A 27,167-nucleotide genomic window follows, 5' to 3' on the forward strand; every position below is an offset into this window, starting at 1 on the left:
GTAGACAAATAAATACTTTTGTCAGGGCTATACTATTAGATCCGCACCAAGGAACCACGCTGGTCTGCTGGGAATTCCAGGTGCGGGAACCTGAGGGTGGGGCCGCGGTCCGGGAAGGTAGATTATGAGCAGCTTGGGGAGGACAGAAGGGGAATGGGAGGAGCATTCCAGGCAGGGCACAAATTACACAAACACAGTGTCTTACAAGTACTTGAATAAACTTAGGACACGGAAGTGGCAGAAAGAATGACAGGAAATGTGGAAGACAGATAAACTCTAGAAGGTTTTTGTGTCGTGGTGAAAAGTGTGAACTTTATCCTGGGTGGTGAGAAGAGGCATAGTCCCTAGGCCGAGAAGAGATCTGATCACACTTCTATTTTAAAAAGGTGATCATGGCTGCCAATGGAGGGGTTCGAGGTTTCTAAATAGTTCGAGGTTTCTAAATAGAGCAGAGCGTCTCAGTCTTTTGAAACCTGTGTGTCCCTGCACCTCCACTGGTTAAACATATTCCTTTCCGTGTTTATGACAAAGACGTTATGTTTTTATTCTCCATAAGCTTTGCTATGATATTAAATTAGCCTTTTCAAACTATACATCCTCCCTTTCATAGCTGTCCCTGCCTTAGAGTTGGAAGACCAGGAGAAAGAAGACTGAGGGCAGACGCTGAGAAATGCCAACATGTAAGGGACAGGTGGAGGAGCAGCCTTCTGGAAGCAGTTTGGCGTGAATTATTGTGACACTGAACTCTGTCGATGGTATTTTCTAAAAGAGTAGTTTGCTAGTCTGGAATGAATCTACAACTGACAGCCGTTTGGGGATATATTTGACCAGGGAGAGAACGTGGGTGGGGAGAGGAAAGAGGCCTTCTAAGAACAGCATTCATGGGGGAGTAGCTAGGATTTGGTCCCAGACAAGCCAACTCTGGCTACAAGGGCTCTGCTACTTGCTAACAAGGTGACTTCAGGCATATTGCTCAAAACTTTTCTGATTTAGCATGTCTTTCATGGAAGCAGAGATAATAGTACCGATTCATGGAGCTATCACATATATTAGCATGGAGTCTTGGGCAAGAGAGGGCTATGGCCTCCAGCCTGTCCTCTTCTCATTGCACCCTGTCTCTACCATTGCTACACTGCATGGGGACTGGGCCATCATTCGTGGGGTGAACAGTCCTCACCTCTGAGCTCTGTCCAGATTCCCTGAAAACAGCTGCCCCTTGCCCACCTTCTGGGGGGACCCAAGCACGCAGGCCAGTGCTGTCATTTAGGCAGGCAACCTGGGGATCCTGTGTATCTAGCGTGTAGAATACAGCAGGCATGTGCTCAGGATGCTCAGTCTCTTTGGCCCTGAGGACTCCTCACCCAGGGGAAGGAGTGAGGCAGAAGAAGCACTAAGGGTCCCGTGTGGGCGCTCTAAACCTTGAGCCCTCGGGCACCCAGCAGTACTAAGCAAGGGTGCCATGAGGTGAAGAAGCCTAACACAGAACCCGTCACAGACTAGATTCTCATTGAAGGCAAATTCGCTCTTCCTTCACTTGTCCTTCCCTGCTAGTCCCTCTTCTAGAATCTAGAAAGCCTAGGTCAGCAGAATGACATCCTCATTTCTAAGATCTCTGTCTCTGCATTAAAAATCTTCTGCTCAAGCAATAAAAGCCTAACTTGGCCCCAAACATCATCATACATCCTTTTGTCTGTTCTGGGTCCACATATCTGACTCCTATCATGGCATTTATCAAATGACAGGTGAAGATCCTTAGTTTGTCTTTCTTTCTAATGGGCTGTGAGCTCCTTGAGTCCACAGACACAGTCTCTTAATCTCTACTGCTCCCCTGTCTGTCTCAGAGCCTGACCCAGAATATGCACCCAAAAAATGTTGGCAAACTGAGTGAACAAATTAATGGATGGAAGAAGCCAGGCCCTCTCCACATGCTGGGGTAAGAGGGAGGGTATAAACCTACGGGATTGCTTCTCTGAGCATTTTACAGACACTCTCCCTGCTACTTTGGAGGAGGAATTAATGTGGATGCAGCTATTTCATATGCCACAGGCATCTGGAGGTATCTGACTTGTGGTGAGGAAGAACAAAGACGAAAAGGCAAACAGGACATTAAAAAAAAAAAAAAAAGTGTGTGTTCTGTTTGTTATATGCCCAGCTCTTATGTCTTACCTAAACTACCTGAACTCCCACCCCTGATGCCTGGATTTGCTTAGCACAGCACATAGGATCAGCATCCCCAGACCATGACCCACTGAAAAATCAAAAGGGGGAAAACGAGAAGGTTCCTATTGCTTCTCCACTCCAGGAGATGTAGTGCCCTCCAGCAAGAAAGGAAGAAATAGACTTTGCTATAGAAATTCTAGAACTTTCCCACCCTGTAAGGCTTTGTAGAGTCAGCTCTTTATTTGCAGCGGTATAGGGAACATAGGGAAAAGTTTGCCGATGCCTTGCAAGTTTTGTTGAGTAAGTGAATTAGTACATTAATCTCCATTTTGTGATGGCTGTTCTCTGAGTCACTTCCTAAAGGAGCTAGTTCCAGGAAACAGAACCCTCTCCCCATTTGAAACTGTGGAAGATCATGTAAATTAGAAGTCATTTTTAAAACAGTTCACCTCCTTGTTACCCTGTCTACCAGGGGTCAGAGGGGAGTAGTCACACCCCACCCCTGGGCTGGGTGAAGGCTGCCTGGCGTTCCTCTTGTCTCAGGTTCAGATCAATTACCTCATGCATCTAAGTCAACACTGGGCTTATAGCTGTGCTTTCATTATATAGCACCTGGAACTGTGTCAAAGAATTCATATTTCTGAAGTTAAAACATGAATGTAGTAATTTTGCAAGCACCAACCCTCAATTACCCTCTAGGATGGATACTCACCGTAAGTCCTACGTCTCCCTTTGGTCCTTGTAACCCCTACTTAATGGAAGAAGAATAACAGTCAATATAGGTTGGAGCTAGTTAATGTATAAAAATTACAGTAAGATAAAAAATCACTCCTTGCCTCTCTTCCTGGAGATCCGGGCTCCCCAATTTCCCCTTTATCACCTTTCTTTCCCATAGCGCCCTGTTCTCCATGTTCTCCCTTTAGAATATAGTGAAAAGAGAAGTTTAGAATGTAAATATTGAGGCCAAAGAAGAAAAACCTCTAAAATTTAGTTCATTTGCCAGTGGTTTCTTTTGAAGACCTGTGGTTCTGGTTGATAAAAATATACTACAGGGAAAAAATCATTATATTTACCTTCCCCCTGCAGTTACCATAATCTAATTCATGACGAACCAGAGATCTCCAGATGAGGAGACCTTGAGATATGATAAGAACAGCTCACTGCTTTCAGGAAGTGCCACTATATTATATTTATCATTATATTTACCTTCCCCCTGCAGTTACCATAATCTAATTCATGACGAACCAGAGATCTCCAGATGAGGAGACCTTGAGATATGATAAGAACAGCTCACTGCTTTCAGGAAGTGCCACTATATTATATTTATCATTATATTTACCTTCCCCCCGTAGTTACCATAATCTAATTCATGACGAATCAGAGATCTCCAGATGAGGAGACCTTGAGATATGATAAGAACAGCTCACTGCTTTCAGGAAGTGCCACTATTATAACATTTTATAGCAGAGTTCTCTGGTGTCTTCTACATGGTATGTTGTAAGGATTCATTCCTTTAGCAGCTGGCTTTCAAGGATGAAGAAAACAAGATTTATAAAGTAAGCATGTTTCTAGTTAGGAAAGGAAATCCATAAGGATTTGCTTCTAAATGGATTTTTTCCTCCGAAAGCTATAAGGATGAATGACCAGTATGAGAGCTCTTCCAAAGCTCACAAAAAGCTATTGAAAACCTAAACCCAAGCATTTTTCTAAGGTCTTAAAATAACTTACCTTCTGTCCAGGGAGGCCATGGCCTGTCATGCCCTTTGGCCCTGGAAAGCCTTGAGGTCCTTGCTCCCCCTACACAATACAAAAAAGGGATCAGCCCCATTAATTTCCCAAGATAACTCAGAAAATTCTTTGATCAGATATATACTTGTGGTTCCAAAACTGTACTGTAGCATTATCTAAATTTTGGGGGAAATGTATATGTCAGATGGGCTAGATGCTTTGCTAGTAAAAGTTGAACTTCTGAGTCTGGGGTAGAAGTGAAGGAGCTGGTTTAAGCATTTGCCTATTTCTATGGTATAATTACTCCCACCTTGGCCAATTTTCAAACTATGAACATTATGTCAACTGGTTCACAAATGACAACTAGCTGTTATTTCAGTTCTGATATTAATGGTGATTTTTATAATCTCCTCTACATTTTTCTATATTTTTTTGATATACTAAAAGCATGTGTTGTCTTAATAATGGAGGAAAAGAGGATATAACAGCATCTCTCCCCAATGAATGCCAAGGAGCTGTTTATATAATTATCATATACTGTTAGTTCCAGCCCTGATAATTAGTACCATGAATCTATTGATTTAGTAATTCCCTAATTCAGAAAATAAAAATGTTTTTCATTGTATTGTTTTTAACTGCTCCCTCCCTTACCTTAACTTTTTCTCCTGCTCCCCAACCCCCAAAACCGAAATAGCTTGAAACAGAAATAATCCCTGTTGGGTATGCAAAGTCATCGTTCTGATGCTACTTAACTCTAAGTCATTGTTAGCAATAAGTCTATGACAAAGGTTTGTGGGACCATGAGCTGCTGAGACTTCATTTGTTTACCTTGAACATCTTTCTCAAAGGGACCCTGACCACACCTACTAGATTCACTGGTATGCTTAATGAAAACCTCAGACACTGAAATGAGAATCCAGGATGGGGGTTGGCGTAAAATATTCCTTTTGCCATAGGCCTGCTAGGGCTTGAGAACCACTATTCCAGAAGGGAGGATGGGCTTTAGAAGGGAGTCTTGAGGGAGTCACAGAGGCTTGCTTGGAGACCACTGTAACTTTGAGTATCAGCATTCCTTGACCCTCCCCCTTCCTAGCTCACTGGCTTTCAAACTTTAAAAAAATCAACAAAACGCTTTCTTTTTCAAAGTATTATAATAAAATATTTCAGACACATAAAATGTATACTATAAAAGGCAAACATTCACCTATATTTAAAAATGAAATTCAGGGGTGCAGATACCCCTGAAACCCCTGATGTACCCAATCCCCTTCACCTAAGAAGGGGAAATCTCTTTCTGAAATTGACATGCATCATACCCCATATCTATGTTTTTATGTTTTAACTACATATATATAATCTAAGATCATGGACAATATTTAATAGTTTAAACCTCAAGTAAGTGATATATCTCTGCATCCAACTTGTATTTGAAATCTCAGCATTATCTATTTGAATGATCTGGGTACCTATACATAGTTTTAGTTTGTTAATTTTCTCTGCTGTACAGTACGCTATTAAATAACTAGACAATTTATTCATTATCCTAGTGATGGACATTTAGGTTGTTTCCAGTATTTCCCAATTACAAATAATGCTTCAGTGAAGACTGTTACATATCTTTGCACACTTGCATACCTCCCTAGGGGGGAACATTTCCTTAAAACAAATCTTACACAGATGGGTACAACATAGGATGAATATAATTGGAGACTCTTGTTGAAATGAAGTGTTCAGCTCTTGCTGGACCCATCACTAGCTCCTCTCAGTACGCTGACTCGGCTGAACTTTTAGGTACTTAATCATCTCTGCCATGTTGTACTTCTAAATGGAAGGCAGGTATGGGGTTACAGTTTTGCCTCCTCAATTCGGCTCAGACCAAGTTTCTTACAAAGATCAGATTGCTGAGAACTCATTTGTAGACGGTCTTTTTCACCTTGGTGACTCTTGAGGCAGGCACAGTGCCATGGCATAGTGGTCCCACGGTGAGGGTTTCTGCAGCATTGTGCATGGATGTCTCAGGCCCATCTGAGGAGGCTCACTGCCGTTAAAGTACCCCCTCTGTTATTTGCCTCAATGATAATGGGAGATAGGCAGGGATCAGTGGTCTTCCCTATTCAGTTCACAGTCAAGAGAGAATAGTTTTTTCCCACCAGGAAACATGGTGGTACAGAGAGCCCCAGAACTCTGGATAGGGATTGGTGCCTGTGGAATATGCCAGAGATGGTACATCAACGTGCAGCTTGTGCAAGCTAGATATTCAAGCAGGAGAACGGGGAGGAGACAAAAACCTGTTCTATTTCCAAAGATGGCCCAGCTAACATGGCTGTGAAGAGAAACAGACAAGAATACATGAAACACAGATCAATCCCATTACAGTTGCTGAACACTGTGCTCTGAGAGTGGATATGCGGCCTCATCGAGAAAATAAAGGCTAGAGGGGTCTGTCTACATACAGACTGGGTGGTCAGCTCCCAGAGTTGTATGGAGGATGGTGGTGAGAAACCTGCCTGAGAATCAGCCGTTCTCTATTCTAATTAAAAAGAAAATAAAAACCAAAAACTATAAGAAAGATATCCTCTTAAGAAAGATGTGTCCGTAAATGACATCTTGGCATAAATTCGTTTTCTGAGGTTTTTGTTTTGTTTTGTTTACAGAGGCGAAGTAGGACATCTTTATTGGACCTGGTTGAAAGGTGGTGCGAGGTTGTCAGGGAGATCCTTGAGATGCCTGGGACCTGAGTTTGGGGGGTAGGGGTGCTGTCAGGATGTTTCAAAGCCAAGTGGAAGGGGATTAAAGGTTCAGGAGGGAGCACTAGGAGCGGCTGTATAACTGGCTTTGTCCCCACCTGCAGGACCTGGGGTGTGATGGGGAATGGTCCCTGAGAACCATACCCTCAGACAAAGTAGGTCCAGAAAGAACTTGATACCTTTCTGACAATTACCCAGAATAATTATTTCTTTTACATGCCCTGCAATGGCTAATATAGATGTCCAATAAATGTTTGTGACTAACTAGCTTCCTTTAAGAAATTACACAATTTCCTAGCAAACTTAAAAGCTACTGCAGCTTCAATGCTATGTCCTGAGGGGAAAACCTCCAAGTAGCCACTCGGCAGGTTAGGATCATCTCCAGGGTCAGGAATTTATTTGGCACCACTTCACATTATAGACATTTTCTATAATTGTACCACATGTAGCTATTCTAGGCAGCTGTGTTTCCCTATACAAAAGCCCTTTTTTTTTTCCTCTTTAATTGTCAGCTTCCCTTCAAAATACTTGGAAGTCTTCCTCTAACTTTCAGAGTGCGCTACTAGGCTAATAGCAAGCAAACCCCTTAATTTGGCAGAGCCGAGTGCTAGCCCATCATACTCTTCCTTACAAGTCTCAGGAAGATGAGATGCAATTATTTCAACCTGGATCAGAAGCTGCTACAGGAAAGAACGTGTCTATCTGAAGGTATAATTAAATCCACATTTCAAGCCCAGCTTCTCCACCACTCTATCTCCCCCTTAGATCCCTCCTGCTGCAGATGTGATCATTTTCATTTTCCAGATAATTCTGGTACAGTAAAGAAAGAAATCAAATTCATGATTCATGATGATCCCAAACTATAAAGTGAACTTCTCTATTCCCTTTAGGGTGTAGAAACTTTTTAGGCTGCTTTTGCTCTTAAATCTACAACCAAAATATGGTAAATCAAGGGAAGTCCAGCTTTTTTTTTTTTTTTTTTTTTTTTTTTGAGTGCATCATAGAACTGTGGCTGTGGGGCAACCCTGTGATTCAAAATCCAAGGAAACAGAGGATCCTCTAAGGAGAGACAGGACATTGGCACATATATGCTGGAAACACCAATGTCATACAAGCTGGAAGAATTCAGCTAAAATTCTTGATCAGTTGTTAAAGGCTGAGTGTGTGCTCTTGGGAGAGGACAGGACCCCTGGAAGCTTCAGACACAGAGGAATTTATACTCACTCACAGACTCTTTGGGGACCTCACCAATGCTTATAAGAAAGGCTGGGGACAAGGTGAGTCCCAAAGCTTCCCTAACAGTTCAGGCCCCGGGGAGGGACGCGGTGGACCCCAGCGAAAGGCACAAAGCCTCCTATATGACAAAAGTCTTAAGCTGCCAGAGAGGTATAGCTAGCACTGTCACCTTTAGGGCAAAGATGACCCATGGGAGCTGGGGAAAGGAAACAGAATAAACTTGCAGGCATGGATCCCAAACCATTAGAGATGTCCCACTACTCGGGAAACGAGATGTTCACTCCTGGGAAAGGGTCAGGAAAACTTCCTTAGCCCAGACCAGTAGAGGCCTCCTATTTATTTGCTGGAACTCATAACACTGTACATTTAAAAGAGTGAATTTTGCTGTATATAAATAATCTTTGACTAAAGAATAAAGTAAGTATTTTAGAAAACACAACAAATAAATAGAATGGCAAAATGAATAGGGTCTGTAGAGTAAACAGTAGTATAGCAATGATAATTTTCTGATGCTGATAATTTTATGGTGTCATGTAAGAGAATACAAATGTTGATAAATTTTGAAAGTGGGGAGTACAGGATTACTGAAGCAGGCCTTCAAATGAAAAGCAACTCAAAGGAAGAAGCTGGTGTTATATTAAGATGTTGAGTTCATGGGTAAATGGCAGAGTCAGCAAGACACGGGGACCTGCCTGAATAGTTACCTAAGTATTTGACTTCAAATCCAGGAACCAACCTGTATTGAAAGGAATTCTTTTCTTAGGCTTCACGGACACAGCTAATTCACTTTGGAAGGAAAATGGTATTTTGCTCGTGGCCTATGGAGTGCATATAATTGTCCATGCAGATGGAAGGTGCTTACCCAGAGACCCCTAGAACAACGCAGTGGTCTGGCATTGGCGCCTAGCCCCTTCCTCCTGAATCCCTTTCGTCACATTCTCCTGTTATAACTAGCAACTGTCTTTGATGGTGTGCCCTTGTGTGAAGGACTGAGCCAGGTAATGAGAGAGCTAGACATACTTTAAGGAAATTGCTAGAATAACCTGGGGGCAAGTATATAAATGATAAAATCCAGGCTTTTGCAAACCTTCCCCAACTCCTCAGATTATATTTGATTTCACACCCAATAATTCTCTCCAAAGAGAGAGTATAGACTCTCTTGCTTTCAACAATAATTTCAACAATAATTCTCTCCAAAGAGAGAGTATGGACTCTCTTGATCTCGAAGGCTCTGCTGATTCTGTCCTCAATTCTGTCTTGGCACAGAGTAGAAGCCAGGCAGTTTCTCCATCTCTAGCCTGAAAATCAGGAGCCTCCAGTTTCTTAAAATCCTTTCCTTTGTGGAATTGAATTCCTCTAATTTAATGTCCCATTCTGACATGCCTTCTCTAACATGGCTAGGGCCGCATAATTAATGCTCTTTCAGTAAAGCAGCCCATTCGGCTGGGAGTAGAATCAATGTGTAAGGTATGTGTTAGCACGAGAGCCTTCCTCTGGAGTGCAGCCCAGGCTCACTTGGTACCTGGCCAGGATATGGGCCTAATGGGCTTAAGTGGAACAAGGTGGCTTCATTATACTTGATTTTCATTCCCATGGTGATCTAGTCCCATTGTGCCCAGTGAGAGGTGGAGAAATGGTTTACTTTTTACAGATGCAGGGACGGATTTTGAGTCTGTTCCTAAAAATGGTTTGAAACCTGCAAGGACAAACACTGCATGATTGCACAACATGAGCTGACCCAATGGTCCCAGTCGCGGAGAGTAGAATAGTAGTTGCCAGGGGCGAGGACGAAGGTGAGAACGGGCTGTCGTTTCATGGACGTAAAAGTTTCAGTTATGCAAGATGAGTAGGTTCTAAAGATGGACTGCACAACGTAATGCCAACAGTTAACAATACTGTACCGTGCAGGCAGAAATTTGTTAAGTAGGCAGATCTCATGCTAAGTATTCTTACCACAATCAAAATTAAAACAATAGCTGAAAATAATGAATTTTTTTTCAAAAAATGGGAAGGACAAAGATATCCAAGTATATATATATATATTTTTTTTTAAAAGATTTTATTTATTTACTTGAGAGAGAGACAGTGAGAGAGAGCATGAACGAGGAGAAGGTCAGAGAGAGAAGCAGACTCCCCATGGAGCTGGGAGTCCAATGCGGGACTCTATCCCCGGACTCCAGGATCATGACCTGAGCCGAAGGCAGTCGTCCAACCAACTGAGCCACCCAGGCGTCCCCCAAGTACATTTTTAAGTAAAATAAAGAAAATTACATTAATTTAAAAGAGATAAAGTCTGAATTCTTTTCTTTTTTAAAAAGTAACAAAGTTTCTTGAATTTGCTACAGGGCCATTGGGAAACATATGAGAGAGGTACAAAGCTTCCATCCTTGGAGTGTCCAAGCAGGGTGTGAATGGCCAGATGCCCTTTAGAATGTTGTAGAATAGATTCTTGTTTGAGATGGGGGAAGAATTAGTAGAAGCCTCTTCTAGTTTAAAAAAATCACAGGCATGTCTCTAGCACCTGCTTTCTCTTTGACATCATGAATATTGCCCTATTTACTACATCTTTTCCATCAGCATACAGTGTATATACATACATACATACATACATATATATATACATACAATCTCTCCCATCTTTAAAAAAAACTTCCTTAAGACACCTGAGTGGCACAGTTGTTAAGTGTCCAACTCCTGGTTTCAGCTCAGGTCGTCACCTCAGGGTCATGAGATCTAGCCCCGTGTGAGCAGAGTCTGCTTAAGTTTTTCTCTCTCTCTTCCTCTTCTCCTCCCCCCTCAAATATTTATTTATTTATTTATTTGTCAGAGAGAGAAAGTGCACAAACAGGAGGTGTGGCAGGCAGAGGGAGAGAGAGAAGCAGACACCCCACTGAGCAGGGAGCCTGATGCCAGGACTCAATCCCAGGACCCAGAGATCATCAACTGAGCTGAAGGCAGATGCTTTACAGACTGAGCCAGTGCCCTTTTTCTCTCAAATAAATAAATAATTCTTTAGAAACTTCCTTAATCACACATATCACTCTCCTACTCCATCTCAAGGGACATTATTTTCAAAGTCTTGCTGATGTGCTCTATCTTCCTTTACTTTCTTACCATTGTCTCATTTTTATGCTTTTTAATTTTAATTCAAACTACAGAAAAATTACAATAATAATACAAAGAAATCCCATATTCCCTTCACCCCAACTCATCAATAGTTAAGATTTTTCCCATGTTTTACTCTATGAGTATGGGGTGTGTGTGTGTGTGTGTGTGTGTGTGTGTGTACACATGGCTCTTGTCAAGGTTACTAATGACTTCTGTGTTGTCAAATCTAATGACCACTTTTCACCTCTCAAATAATCAGCAGCGTTGAAACTAGATGACCATGTGCTCCTTGAGATACTTCCTCACTTGGCTTCCAGGACCTACTTCCTCTTGGTTCTCTGCCTACCACTTCGCAGTCTCCTTTGCTGTGTCCTCTTCATCATACAAACCACCAAGGGCTCGAGGGCCCATGCCCACTCCTTGGATCTCTTTTCTTCTCTATCTCTCTATATTCACTCCCCACATATTCCCATTCATGCTCAAGACTTCACTATCAATAGACTGATAAACCAAATTTATATCTCCTGTGTTGATGATCTCTCCTCTGAACTCTAGATTTCTATTCCCAGATAACTACCTAACAGCTCCACTAAAGATTTAGCTCCACATGTTCAAATTTCAATTTCAGATTATGTGAATTGATTTCCTCCATACTTAGTCATCCCCATTTTCTTATAGTCTCTCCCAGCTCAGAAAATGGCAAGCCTATCCTTTCGGTGGCTCAGGTCAAAAATCTTAGTCATCCTTGACTCCTTTATCTTATACCCTACATCTATGCAAGAATCCAACCACCCCTTCCCATTTCTACCATTACCATGTTCAACTGAACCACCACTAGCCCTCATGTGCACTTTGGCGATATCTTCCTATCTCAACTCTTTGTCATTGTACCCCCACAGTCTATATGCTGCTGGAAATGTCCTTTTAAAACATGACTTATATCAGGTTGCTCCACTATGCAAATATAATCTCGTTCATGACCCACTCTAGTCTGGTCATTCTGTCACTGATGCTCCTTGAGTGTGTCAGGCCTGGATTCTTATTACAAATCCCTAATTAAGTGCTCAATTCCTCCTACCCACTGCCTAAGCTTCTATCCCACTTATTTTTTTAACACTTATTTATTTATTTTAGAGAGAGAGCGTGTAAGCAGGAGGAGGGAGAGTGGGAGAGAATCATCAAGTAGATGTCCCACTGAGCATGGTGCCCAAAGGAGGGCTTGATCCAGGAACCAAGATCATGACCCAAGCCAAAATCAAGAGTTGGTCATTTAACTGACTGAGCCACCCAGGTGCATCCTACCCCACTTTTTAACATGGAGAACTAAATGTCATGGGCTAGGAATGCAGAGTGAAGAAGGACAAAGGACATGGCCCCAAAAAAGTGTTTTTGACAAAATAAGCAAAAACGGGTGGTAAAGAGATTCTCCCAGTGGGAGACATATTGCCCTGAGCCCTCTGTTCCTTTCATTCATACTTGAGAATCTACTATCAATACAGCTGGATAATCTGGAGAACTGTTTGTTTTCCACATTGGCAGACATTATTAAGATTTATTTCCAGGGATTCCTGGGGCCTGGCTGGCTCAGTCAGTTAAGAGACTGCCTTTGGCTCAGGTCAGGATCCCAGGGTCCTGGGATCGAATCCCCATTGGGCTCCTTGCTCAGTGGGGAGCCCGCTTCTCCCTCTACCTCTGCCTGCCACTCTGCCTGCTTGTGCTCTCTCTCTCTGACAAATAAAATAAATAAAATCTAAAAAAAAAGATTTACTTCCAGTGTATGATATCATCAACAAAGTAAATAGAGTTAACCCTGAGGTATTTTGCTGCTTCTTTTCAAGTGTGGTTGCAATGCCATTATCTCATACAATAAGAAGTGGTAAATTATAAATATATTTATTCTATGGCTCAGAAGGAATGAGCTCATTTTGGTGTGTAAGGGAAGGCTTCTGGGAGAAGTGCTACCTAATGTGAACCTTGAAATGGAAATAAGAGTGAGCCTCCTTCTCTGATGGTTAGTAATGTCCAGCACCTTTTCCTCTACCCGCTAGCTGTTCATATATGTTCTTTGGGAAAATGTCCATTCAGGACTTTTGTTTATTGTTTAATTCCATTATTTGTTTTTTTCTTTGCTATTGAATTGTATAAGTTCTTTTTATATTTATAATATTAACCACTTATCAAATGTATGGTTTGCAATTTTTTTTAGTTCTGTAGGATGTCCTTGCATCTTGTTGATAATTTCTTTACCTCTGAAAATCAATACATTTTCAGATTTATTTATTATTGTTTAGTCAATGGTAATTTTTTTACTCAGTTCTTAATTTTAATTCCAGTATAGTTAACCTACAGTGTTCTATTAGTTTCAGGTATACAATAAAATGATTCAGCAATTCTACACATTACTCAGTGTTTATCGGGGAAATGCAAATAAAAACCACAATAAGATATCACCTCACCTTGGTTAGAAAGCTATCATCAGAAAGAGAAGAGATAACAAATCCTGGCAAGGAGCTAGAGCAAAGGGACACCTCAACCATTGTCGGTAGGACTGCAGATTGGTACAGTCACTATGAAAAGCAGTATGGAGTTTCCTTTAAAAATTAAAAAATACAATTACATGATGCAGAAATTCTAATTCTAGGAACATATCCATAGAAAACAAAATGTCAAAGAGATATGTGCACTCCATGTTCATGGAGGCATTATTTTTAACAGGCAAGACAGAAAACTTGAACACCTACCAACTGATAAATGAATAAGGAAGTTGTGTTATATACATGGGTACATGGGAATATTAATCAGCCATAAAAAAGGAAATCCTGCCATTTGTGACAACAGTGATGGATTTGGAGGGCACTGTGCTAAGTGAAATAATTCAGAAAGAGAAAAAAAAGTACTGTATTTTTTTTTCATTTATATGGAACCTTCAAAAAAATAGAAGAAAAGAAAAAAAAAACTCATGGAAAAAGAAAGCCTATTTGTGGTTACCAGAGGCAAGGAGTAAAGGTAGGGAGAGTGAATAAATGTGGTCAAAAGGTATAAAGATCCAGCTGTAAGAGAGATAAGAATCAGGGATATAATGTACAACATGATCACAGTTAATACTGCTTTATGATATATTTGAAAGGTGTTAAGAGAGTAAATCCTGGGCACCTGGGTGGCTCAGTGGGTTAAGCCGCTGCCTTCAGCTCAGGTCATGATCTCAGAGTCCTGGGATCGAGTCCCGCATCGGGCTCTCTGCTCAGCAGAGAGCCTGCTTCCCTCTCTCTCTGCCTGCCTCTCCATCTACTTGTGATTTCTCTCTGTCAAATAAATAAATAAAATCTTAAAAAAAAAAAAAAGAGAGAGTAAATCCTTAGCATTCTCATCAAAAGGGATAATCTTTTATGTCTTTTTAATTTACTTTATATTTTTTTTATCTATATGAGATATGGGTTTTAACTACGGTAATTGCAGTAATCATGTATGTAGGTAAAGTCATTATGCTGTATATTTTCAACATTTAAAAAAAAAAAAAAAAAAAAAAAGCATGAGCTTCTTTAAGTAGGTAGGGAGTGAAAGGGATCTCTCCAGGAAGAGAGAGAGCATACACAGAAGCACTGGGGCCAGGGTACACAGGAACTGAAAGACTTTCAGAACTGAGGGGTTGAGAAGACTTAAGATTGGATGCCCAGTTTATATAGTCTTGCTAACTTATTATTATTATTATTATTATTATTTTTCAGTCTTTCTAACTTTTGAAGCTATGTCTTTAGGTATACACTAAAAACTTTTTGGATTTATTTTCTTGATATATAATTATGTGAAGAACAGGGGTGCCTGGGTGGCTCAGTTGGTTAAATGTCTGCCTTCAGTTCAGGTCATGATCCCAAGGTCCTGGGATGAAGCCCTGCATGTGCTCCCTGCTCAGTGGAGAGTCTGCTTCTCTCTCTCTCTGCCCTTCCCCTGCCTATGCACTCTCTCTCTCTCTTTTGCCCTCAAATAAATAAAATCTTTTAAAATAGTAAAATTACAGGGGCGCCTGGGTGGCTCAGTGGGTTAAGCCGCTGCCTTCGGCTCAGGTCATGATCTCAGGGTCCTGGGATCGAGGCCCACATCGGGCTCTCTGCTCAGTGGGGAGCCTTCTTCCTCCTCTCTCTCTGCCTGCCTCTCTGCCTGCTTGTGATCTCTCTCTGTCAAATAAATAAATAAAAAATAAAAATATTTAAAAAAAAAAAATAAAATAAAATAGTAAAATTACAGAATGTTTATAGAAATTCTTTATAGAAAAATTATATATATATAGTAAAATAGTGTATATATAGTAAAATTATAGAATCTTTATAGAAAAAATTATAGATCTTTACTATGGATGAGGGTTTTGTTTATTAAGAAGTATATTCTAGAATGATTTCTAATAGCCAATAGGAGACAGAAGCCTCTTTTACTGGAATTTGGCAGAGAAGTCAGGCAACAAGTGGTATTTCTGTCACATCCAAGACCTAAACCTCATAATTTCACCACTCATGTTTTCAGCAGATGGTTATCATAGACTGAGGAGAAAGAAAAAAAGGGAAGGGAGAAAGTCAAAAGCAAGAGGAAAATTCCACCTTTGTTTTTTCTAGAAGTGTAATGAAAACACGTCTCTAGGGTTAAGATTCCTTATATTTGCACACAGGCCAGATATAAAATACAGTTCAGTTTGGTTCAGTAGCTTGAACTCAGTTGGTAGATCTGCAACCTGATTTATGTGTGTGGCATCAATTGTGCCAGAATGTTTCTTGTTACATGTTTCTACTTTCAGATACAGGCAACTAGATATAAATCCTTTCCAAGGAAGTTAAATTTATGTGAACTAGATTATAAAACCCAAATTTTCAAATATCATTTGTAATTGCCTGGATTCCTAAATTGGCTCCTTAGTTCAGTCTTGGTCCTCAGACAGTCTATTCTCAGCCTACCAGTCGCAGTCATTCTTTTGCAAAATAAGTCAGACCAAATAATAGTGTTGGCTGGAACCCAGAAACAACTCCCAAGACTCTGAATAAGAGTCAAAGTCCTTACAAGGGCCTACCTGGCTAGATATGAATTGGTCCCACTCCAGCCCTCCTGTTGTTACCTTCCTGACGTCACCTCCAGTCACACAGGTCCTTTCACTCTTCTTTTGAATCTGCCTGGCACCTTCCCACAAGAACAGGGCCTTTGCACAAGCTATTCTCTTTGCCTGGGATGCTTTTTCCTCAGAAATCCTCAAGAGCCCCTCCTTCACCTCCTTCAGATCTTTGTCCAAATGTCACCTTCTCATGACTTCATCCCATTTAAAACTTCATCACATCCCACCTACCCTGCTCTCCCTTTCTTTGCCATGTCAGTTTCATCTTCAAACATACTATATAACTTATTTATTGTATTTATTGGCAATAGAATGAAATTTCCATGAGTCAAGAATCTTTGTCTCTTTTGCTTATGATACGCCCCAACCACCTAGAACAGAGTCTGGCATATTTAGACATGCTTAATAGATTTTTATTGAATGAACTGTGAAAATAAAATTTTGTATAACTAGCTAGGACTAAATATTGGAGTTAATATCTTTAAGTTTGAGCAGAAAGAACATCTGATTTTAAAACTTAGATGCAGAATAAAAAGAGATCCTATTTGAAGGACATGTTAGTGTTACTCATCTCACAATCCTGGCAAAGAGTGTGTGTGCACTATTATTTAAGTATATGTGTAGCATATATTTTCTGTGTAGCAGGAAAACACAGCAAACGTGTTAACTTCACAAAATTACCTCAGCAAGGTGTTTTAAGAGGAAAGGACAGACTGAGGTCTCTGGAAGATTTATTTCTTTCTAAAATTGGCATAATAAATCACAGCGGGAACTACTGACTCATCAGATTTCACTTTTCAAAACCGACAGACGCCAACTGGAGAATTTTCAGAAGGCCAGTATTCTAATAACTTAAAAATCTATTTTCTCCTTTGCAATATAAGAGCTACTATTTAAAGGCATAATTGCATATGTCCAATAAATAGTTTTCCAAAAAAGCTCACTGTCCTTATACTGATGAATAGGAATTGATAATGAATGTATTAGTATTCTTGAAATGTCATCGCTATGACTATGAGCTCATAGGAAAATCTGTCCATTTTCAAGGCTAAAACTTCCTGGTAAAAATTACTTCCTGGTAAAGTTGTGAAAATGTAACAACTGGATGGCACTGGGTCCTTCGTTTATTTCTGACTTGATTATTATCTTAAGAGGATCATGGGAGGGGTGCCTGGGTGGCTCAGTGGGTTAAAGCCTCTGCCTTTGGCTCAGGTCATGATTTCAGGGTTCTGGGATGGAGCCCTGCATCAGGCTCTCTGCTCAGCGGTGATCCTGCTTCCTCCTCTCTCTCTCTGCCTGCCTCTCTGCCTACTTGTGATCTCTGTCTGTCAAATAAATAAATAAAATCTTAAAAAAAAAAAGAGGACCATGGGAAATGTAATGATATTGCCAAGATTGTCTGGTCTGGTGACAGGTAATGATGAATTAAATTTCCTCCTCTTTATCTCCTTAATATATTAGTCAGGGTCTTTAAAGTAGAACCTAGATCAGATCAATCAAGAATTACTGAACATATACTCTGATTACCCACTAGGCAGAACCCACTGAGCATACAGAAGAACCACCAGATACAACACCTCAGGTTCCTTCGTATCAAACAAGTACTTTTACTTTGATAGCATTCCCTCTGATCCTGTTGCACTGTAGTAATAGATAATCTGGTCACAAAGATGTATTTTCAAGAAAGCCAAATACAGCATTTCAAGTAAACTACTTCTATTTGTTAGGCCAATCAAGTATACCAGCCTGTAAGTGTAAGGTACTCTCACTGTTAAACACTAGGATTTTAAAAAGAATTTCTCATTTCACAAGTTTAGAGTTCTCCCAATAATGGAATTTAGTCATTGCTTATTGAGTTAAAGTATATATATAAATGAGTCATTTTGTGGGTCAACAGTATGATTACAGGTGGAACTTTACCGTCATCCACCATATAACCTTCATACATCCATTCAACTATTTATTACTTTGTTCATTCATTAAACAAATATTTATTAAGAGCCTCCTATATGCCAGACACTCTGCTAGGTGCTGGGAAATTAGGCACAGATGAAAGAAACAAAGTCCCTGCTCTCAAAAAATAATTTTTTTAAACCAAAAGAAGACAGATAATAAAACAAACAAAAAAAAAACCACAAATATTTTCAGATGGTGATAGTGCTATGAAAACAATAAAAAGGGATAATGTTATAGAATGATTGAGAATGGGATGATGAGAGCCTTCCAGAAATGATTCAAAAAAACCAACAACAACACTAGTCCTCAAAATTAAAAGTTCTAACAAATTAAGATTAAGCAAGATACATAAAGAAGAATCTACAACAGATACATCATAGTGAAACTGGATAACACCAAATAAAAGGAGAAAGCACTTAAAGTCACAGACACAGGGACAAATTATCATCAAAGGAATAGTTAGAATGACAGGTAACTTCTCAAGAGCAACAATGGGACTAACTGATGGGAAAATCTTCCCATCAGCACTGAGAGGAAGTGCTGTGTACCTAGAATTCTATACTTAGAAAAGCATCTTTTAAGAAGAGATTAAGGAAAAATAAATATAGATTTGGGGCACCTGGGTGGCTCAGTTGGTTAAGCATCTGACTCTTGATATTGGCTCAGGTCCTGATCTCAGTGTTGTGGGATCGAGCTCTGTCTTGGGGCCTGAGCTCAGCATGGAATCCGCTTGACATTCTCTCTCTCCCCCTACCTCTTGCCCCTCCCTACCACACCCTCTCTCTCAAATAAATAGATAAATCTTTAAATAAAGAAATCGATAAGGAAAGAAAGTTAGTTTCAGGCAAAAAGAATGAAGAGGTTGCTCTAGGGGCTCCTTAACCAAAGGAAATTCTGAAGAATCCATATCAGGCAGAAGGAGAGTGGTTCCAGTCTGAGAAGAAATAATGATAGGGTAGAGGAGATGGAATCAGTGTTTGAAATTATTGTAGGAATCAGAAAAGTTAATAAGGGTATTTTCGAAGGTAAAAGTGAGTATTTTTCAAAAGTAAATACTGAAAAAGAGCGATAAAAATGAGTAGATTCCAAAAAGGTAAAGGGAAAATACACTGGTTAAAAATGAGTAAATCCTAAAAAGGGGAAGAGATTTTTAGAAAGGAACATAGATTCCCACCCTTCTGATGTGAGAAGCAGTTCTGAAGAATCGCTGATGGAAGAACTGCTCTTCAGATGAAAGAAAGATTATGTGGAAGCTGACTTTATTGCCTATCTGCTTGAGCCACAAACTGTACTCTTGGCTTTGTTAGAGCTTTTCCGGAATTGAACAGATAATCGCCTCATTTCCTGTTACATGTTATATTTAAAATGAGATAGTCCTATTTACAACTAGATAAGCAAAGTTGCTGATAATAAAAAGTCAATAATTGTGAAGTCCTTTAGATGTCTCTAAAACCATAAAGACAGTTTAAATTACATACTAGTTGGCCCTCACTGATTTGTCACAGAGATTTGCAGAAGGAAAGAGTAGGTCCGCCCACCCGACGAGCCAGCTGGGTGGGACTCCATCAGCCTCTGCCTGTGTGTAGGGCAGGGTGGGTCATTAGAGCCTTCCCGGCAGCCACCCTGCCAGCCCAGAGCCTGCTGGAAGTCCTAGTCAGAGGTCCGGCCACTGATCTCAGAAGTTCACTAAATCCAATCCCTGGCTTCTGACAGAACTGCTCTCAGGGGGAAAGAAATGCTTTGTAATCCCTCTCACTTTTAAAAAATTTAGAATATCAGGACAAGAAACCTCACTACCTCTGTCTCCCATTTTGAAGGGCCAACTTTTAATTTCAGGATGCAAATAAAAATTTTGAATGACACTTCTGAAAGTCTCAAACCAGTCATTTTCCTCCTTTGGACACTGACTCTGACTTGATTGTTATACCTCACGCAGTTACCTCAGGGAGGCACATGAGGAGCCCGGGTGAGTGACGTTGGATACGTTACTTAACATCTGTGTGCATAATACATGGAATATAATCTTTCTTCATAAAGATTTTATTTATTTATTTGTTTGTTTGCTTGCTTATTTATTTATCAAAGAGAGAAAGAAAAAGAGAACACAAGCAGGGGGAGCAGAAGGCAGAGAGAGAGGCAGGCTTTCTGCAGAGAAGGACCCTAGGATCGTGACCTGAGCTGAAGGTAGACGCTTAACCGACTGAGCCACCCAAGCCTACTGCTCTTTTTGTAGTATTAACACCATCACACACATATGAGTTTAGAAGACAAAATGTCAATACCTATTAACCTTTCTGCAGATGTTTGCAACTTTGTATTGAATCTACCCCTGACTTTTATTAGGTCTCATTTTTTTCTCCTTAAGTCAATTTCATTTCAACAAATCATTTCTATTTGGCCTTTGAGTGGGGGCAGTTTTCCACACAATAATAGGTTCACTCTAACCAAAAGTCTAGTCAAATAGATTTTGGAAGCACTTTCAAAGTGATCGGGTATAGGTAGGAGCCCCCCAGAAGGCTGCCAGGTTGTGTGAGACTTCCACCACAGTACACTCACATTCTTTCAAGCTTTAGCCTTTCTGGTGAAGGGATCTCAGAAGGTGGAGAAAAGTACTTGCTGCAGTTAAAATGGCTCTTGGAGTTTAGAGAACCAGTTACTTTGATGCAGCTAAAACAAACAAAAACATACCTAAGAAATGACATTAACCCTAAACATGGAAGGAAGAATCTTACAAAGTTCTGGGTTGTACCCTGGATTTCTAATCAGAGAGCTTTGGAGGAAGAAGCCATTTTCTTTCTGGCTGTCCCCACGCTGGGTCCTGCAAGCTGGGCTAACTCAGCCACCACCACACCCAAGCTGATTTTCAGATGCTATTGTATCCTGGATAATCATCTAAGGCTCAGACCCCTCCCTTATACTGCGGGCTCTTCTTTATTCCTCACATCAGTTCTTTGTGCCACCTCTGCCTCCCTCCTCTGATGGAACCATCTCTCCCAACTTTGGAACCACGGCTCTGCCACCAGCTTCCAGGTGGCCCTTATCCTCTTGCCCTGGCTTTGTCACAGACTGGAATGAGCTTTCTCTGTTCCTTTCCTGGTCCCAAAAAGCCCCAGCCTCCTCCAGCTCTGTGGCTGATACTCAGTCTGTCCGCTCAAGACTAATTTCTAAATCATTCTTTGGCGCTCCTGAGGCTGCATGAAATAAGTAAGACGGTATCAAGGCTCTAAGGTTTTCTTTTGAAGTTAGGATGAAAGGCATGATGAAGCTGAACCTAGTCTTTGGAAGCCCGGGTAACAGCACCCCCACAGTTTCAGGACAGTGACGAAGCATTCTGGAAGTTGCCATGGAGACCACTCTTGTCTTCTGTTCACTTCTGGAGGCAGCAATATGCTTCAGAACAACAGATACTTTTTAAAGTTGCCATCCTTCCTAGAAACATTAAATTATGTGTGGCATTAATGCCAGCCCTTCACCAGATCTCTGGTTCTTCTTCCTGGGCGCACAGCTGGTCGGCCTCTCCATGACACTGGTTCCAGCCAGTAAGATGGAACAGAGGTGACATGTTGTCAACACTTGATCAAGACTTTGGAGAAGCACGTGTGCCTCTTTCACGCTCTCCCTGTCTGCCTGCTGGGTCTAAGTGGTAAAGGGGCCCTGCACAAGGAGGAAGCATAAATGGAGGGTGAAATTCTCTGAAATTCTACATGAAGGAAAATTGCCAACCAAAAGGAACACCTACATTGTCCCATTAAGTGAGCAAAAACCTCTACTGTTTTTGAGCCATTATTCATTTGGGGGTTTATTTAGTACTAGAGCCAGGCCTACACTAAGTTATGCAACCAGTATTTCATGTTTTTAGAACATAAATCATTTGTATGTCAGGATGCTGGGCCTTCATCCTGGAAAATACAAGAGGGCCTAGTGGAAATGGAGGGAAGCAGAAAGGAACAATAATGTGAATAATACAAACATATACTGCATATGGAACCATGTGCCAAGCCCCATGTTAAGGTGTTACATATACAGTCACATTTAATTTCATTTCTTTCTCATGACAACTTTAAGTAATAGTACTATTATTATCCCCATTACTCAAATATGAAAACTGAGGCCAGGCTATAGTACTCAGGAAGCCATGATTCAAATCTGTTGACTCCATAGCTCCAGCTCTGGTTGTGTACTCAGTACCATGTATTAGGCACTTTGTATAATTCTGTCTTCATAGTGTCTTGTCAAATAGTCCGTCTTATCTCCATTTTAAAAATGCAAAAGCTGAAGTTCCAGGCTTCAACCAAGCTTACACAACTAGCAAGATTCAGGCCAAGGTCTGTGAGACTCTAAAGCTCATTTTCTTTCCATCATGCCTTGAGATCACCATATAGAGGGGAGAGGTCATCTGGACTGAGTTTCCCTCCATTTCTGGGTTCCAGTCATTTTAGAGGTTAATCCTTTACTCTAACACCATGTGACCACTCTAATCATCACTATTTATCCACTTTGGAGATACTGGGATTTCTGCCAGATAACATTCACCAGATTCCCCCAGCATGTCACTGAGTCTACTTCTCACACTGGTGTGGCCTAACTAACCATTAACCCACACATTAGCCCATCTGCTCACCCAGCCTGACTACAGGGACAGTTCCTTTAGCCAGGGCTGGATCGGTCATGTTCAGGCCTAAATGCAGAATGGAAGCCAGAGGCATGGAAGCATGTTTTTTAAATAAATAGACAGTTTGTAGGTAGGAGTTATAGTAGAGCCCAATCCACAAACCTACCTCAGAAACTTCTAAAGTCAGGGAGTGCCACCAGGAATCTTATTTGTATAACCACCTTTTGATCCTCTGAGAAGAAGTACCACAGCAATGTCAGGGCTGAGCAGGACACCAGAACTGACTTCAACAAAGCTGGAGAGAGGAACACCGGCCCACCCTCTCATTATATCCTACCTGGCCCCTAGAAGGGCTAGTTGACAGAACAAGGAATCCCTTGAGACCCCACCCCATTTCTTCTCCCTCCTGACTTCATATGGAGGATTCCCGGCAGATCTATAGTCCATATCTAGGGGAATGGTCAGTGTTCACAATGGGACAAGATGGTGGCATCAAATCACCTCCCAGCCTATGCCATGAACCTGAAAGACCAAGGCCAAGGAGCCATAATCCCATAGTCATCCATTCAATCAACAGACATCAGTAGTTGAAAGAAAGCACTGACAAGTCTAAAGCAGCCAGAGCTTCTCTGTAGTGCAGAGCCTGCCGAGTCACAGAGGGGACTGCAGAGAAACTGCAGGACACTGCCCTGGTGACCAAGGAGAGTGGGCTCATAATGTCCTCATGTTTCCCATGTATGGTCCCAGAGCTTCAGGAGAGGTGGGAAGAGAGGGTTGCCAGAAGGCCACCCTCTTCTGCTTGGAGAATCAGAAGAATACATGGGGTCACGGGAAGAGCAGCACGCACATTCCTTGCAGTCGTGCACATCCATTCCACAGATGGTAGAGAGAGTGAGTCTTTTCTAATACCTGTCTGGTCATATCATCCTGCCCTGACTTTTAGTTGCTCTTGGGATTCAGACTACACTTATGACTTTGGCCTACTGTAAACCCAGTTTATTCTATGTGCCTCCCCTCCATACTCTCAGAGCTCAGAGTATGATTATCCTATAGTCTATAAATGCCATGACTAAATTCACGTCTCTTCATTCACCATTTTATATTGCATTTAGGCTTTTTGCCTGACATAGATGGTGCTCAACCAGTATTGATTGTTGATTGGTTGGTTAGTTGATGAGTGACGGTCTGAAGACACAATATTTGAGCAGCAAAGTTAGGCAAGTGCTGGAACATATCACTTCTGTGATTGTAGCCCAAGCCCTTATTTTCCCCAGGGTTGGGACAGCATGAGAGACAGGGCATGCATGGATCAGACCCCAAGGTTAAAGGTCAACAGCAACAAGGCCTTCAATTAGAGACTTAGCAACCGACATACCAACAGATGTGTTTTACTAATTCGGATGGGTTTAGAAAGAGGTGGGAAATAGGTCAACAAATGAACGTAAGAAATGACATTTCCCTCATCACTTATACTTAAAATGACTCAGAGGAACACCAACAACTAGATCTTTCAGTTCCCTTCCTTTTACAGCAGTGGTATGACCCAGGGTCAAGAAAATGAGGTGGCAGTCTTGAGTAAAATAGGTTTGCCCTCTGTTGACAGGATGCCAAGTGATCCAATAAGTCTAGAGAGGTTTTATGAGACAGCCTTGGTCAGGGCTCCCTGCCAAGTAGGATTGGGTCACAGCCCTCAGTGGAAGAAAAGATGATCTCATTTCTGCTCACCCTGGATATGTGACAGTTTTAATTTTGGCCCTCTCCCTGTCGTGGTAGGCTTCACCCCAGAATCTCCCTCAAGACAGACATTGAACATAGCGTACCCTGGGGGTGGGGAGGATCATAAAAAAAGGACAAGTGGTGAGGAGGGGAGGGCACCAGAGTCAGAGTTGGTGAGGATTAAGTGCCACCCATGGTGCTGCTTGTGGAATAAGGAAGATTTTCTCCTGAAAATGAAAAGGACAACGCTGGCCCTGGATTGAACAGTTATGATAAGGAACTACCAGCACGTGTGAGTTGAGCTAATGGTGAAAAGACCGGTGGCCAAGCACGGGTTCATTGCCTTCACAGATTTATGCAAAGGCATCTATAGAATGTTACCATTTTTTAACTGTAGAATTTTAAGACTAAGCATGAGAGTAATGTTGTTTATAAGGAAGTGGTTTTTTTGCTGTATTTTCCAGAGCTGGTACATCAGCAACATGCTAACTGTCGGGCATTCCCTTGATCTTCAGCCCTACCGATGGGCAGCTGTTGTTCAGAAGACCAGCTGCGGAAGCCCTAGACGCTGTGTGGTAGAGGGAAAGCTCTAACACAAATTATATGACTTTTGCTCTTGACTAAGCTCACTCTCTATGCAGGAAGAGGAACAGGTGATTTATTTTCAACACAGGATTTTTCACAATTATTATCTCAAGCTCCTACTGTCTCCTACTTCCTAGGACATTCTATTTGAAAAAGAATTGACTGTGAATGTTTCCACTTTTTAAGAGTCAATATCAATTATCTAGCAAATGAATTACTCTGTTTCGAAGCTTCCATGTGGTAAAAAAAAACCATAGAAGTTTATTTGGGAGAAAATAGAAGGAGAATGAGCAAGTAAGAAATAAAAATTAAAAATCAATCAACACAAGAGATGTAGAAGAGGATATTGTTTGAGGTTGCCTAGGAGCCTTCAGATGCCATATCTTGTCTATAGTGGTCTGGGCCACCCCGGCAGTCCCTCACTGCTGGATGCGCTTATGGCTGTTGAGACAGGAAGAGTGAGGAACCCAGGGAGCTGTGAATTCCAGTGACACAGACTCAGCACCCAGAGCCAGAGTTCTCACCCTGGATGTGCAGGAGAATCACCTGGGGGCTTTCACCCGTATGGAACACCCACAGTGTTCAAGCGCTAGTGCTGGAGATTCGGATCTCATTTTTCTGGGGTAGGTCACCTGTATTATTCATAGTGCTCCCCAGGCAGTTCCACTGTGAGCTAAGACTAGAAAGCCCTGGGCTAAGAATGGAAGATACCCGCGAGGAAGGTGAGAGATGGAGACAGAGACAGGGAGCAAACACACAGCTGGGCATACGTTCTCCACTCGGCTCAGAGACCAGCAAGGATGACAAACCCACTGTAACCCCTAAATGTCTCACCAACCAATTTAGGTAATATCTCCTGTTCGTGAAACGAATACACTTAGAGCATTTTTACACTTCTGGATTGTGTCTCTAAGTACTGGAGGCAATTTTAACTGCTAAGCTCATATTAAATTTAAATTCATTTCAAAGTAGCCACGTTTGGTATTATCCACAATCTCATCATTTTCATGAACTGAGATGTGACTCAAGTGATCGCATCCACTTACTTTAATTCCTTGTAATCCATAGCCAGGGGCACCAGGAGGGCCAGGCAAGCCTTTCTGCCCAATGTCTCCCTGTTGGAAGATGAAGAGAAATTGAAGAGAAGTATGAGAAGGTTTAGAAAGGAACAATGCATTACTGCTCTTGGCTTCCTTCTTACTTTGGTCAGATCAGGACCAACATCCATGTGCCCCATGAAGCTATATCGTATCTTATATAAAACAGTGTTTTCCCGGGGCGCCTGGGTGGCTCAGTGGGTTAAGCCTCTGCCTTCGGCTCAGGTCATGATCTCAGCGTCCTGGGATCGAGCCCTGCATCGGGCTGTCTGCTCAGCAGGGAGCCTGCTTCCCCCTCTCTCTCTGCCTACCTCTCTGCCTACTTGTGATCTCTCTCTCTCTCTGTCAAAGAAATAAATAAAATCTTTAAAAACAAACAAAAAAACCCAGTGTTTTCCCCCCAATTTTAAGCCACAGAACCCTTGCAAAAATATTATGCATAATCCAGATTCAGGTAAAAAGGCAAGGCAGAGCTGTTTGGCCTAAGCAGAAGCATTTGGTCCAGTATCCTTGTCTCTTTGGGCTCCTCTAGCTGCCCTACCACCAACCCCAAGAACACTAGGGCTGTGAAGACCGCTCACACATAATTCTGTGTAGCCTCTCCTATGTTTCTCCATTTCCATATGGAGAGCTATTCCCTGAGGTTGCAGTTAAAGATTCAGCAGAAAGGAAAATAGGTCAATGAAGCAAAAGTACCTCATTTCCCAGTATGTGTTTTCTACAACATCAGTGAACTCCATGCTTCTTGAGGAAAGACTTCTGTGGTCAAATGAGATTGGAAAGTGTTGTATACCATGTGTGTGCCTCTCCTTGGAGACCCCAAGTGCATACAGGCCTACCTTGTTTCCTGGCGCTTTCCTATTTGGCTCCCCACATACTGCTTTTTTACAGACTGAAGGTTTGTGGCCACGCTGTGTCAGGCAAGTCTAGCCATGCTATTTTTCCAATAGCATTTGCTCACTTTCTGTCCCCGTGTCACATTTTGGTAATGTTCACAATATTTCAGACTTTTTCGTTGTTCTTGTATTGCTTATGGTGATCTCTGATCAGTGATCTTTGATGGTACTATTATAATTGTTTTATGGCACCAAACTGTACCCATTTAAGATATCTAAGTTAATGATAAATGA

The 27,167-nt window shown here is 41.4% G+C and overlaps 1 protein-coding gene across 1 annotated transcript in view; it reads right to left on the bottom strand.

Annotated features, from left to right (window-relative positions):
- Positions 1-27,167, bottom strand: part of COL28A1 (collagen type XXVIII alpha 1 chain) — a 158,470-nt gene that overhangs the window by 26,866 nt on the left and 104,437 nt on the right. Inside the window, exons 27-30 of the mRNA XM_004767821.3 lie at positions 25,987-26,055; positions 3,889-3,957; positions 2,997-3,077; positions 2,873-2,908 (exon numbers count right to left, since the gene is read on the bottom strand). Of these exons, the coding sequence (XP_004767878.1) occupies positions 2,873-2,908; positions 2,997-3,077; positions 3,889-3,957; positions 25,987-26,055 (255 nt within the window). The remainder of the gene's footprint in view (positions 1-2,872; positions 2,909-2,996; positions 3,078-3,888; positions 3,958-25,986; positions 26,056-27,167) is intronic.

The sequence above is a fragment of the Mustela putorius genome, unplaced genomic scaffold (genome assembly GCF_011764305.1).
Source record: "Mustela putorius furo isolate JIRA1106 unplaced genomic scaffold, ASM1176430v1.1 tig00003845_pilon_pilon_pilon, whole genome shotgun sequence".
NCBI classification, from domain to species: Eukaryota; Metazoa; Chordata; class Mammalia; order Carnivora; family Mustelidae; genus Mustela; species Mustela putorius.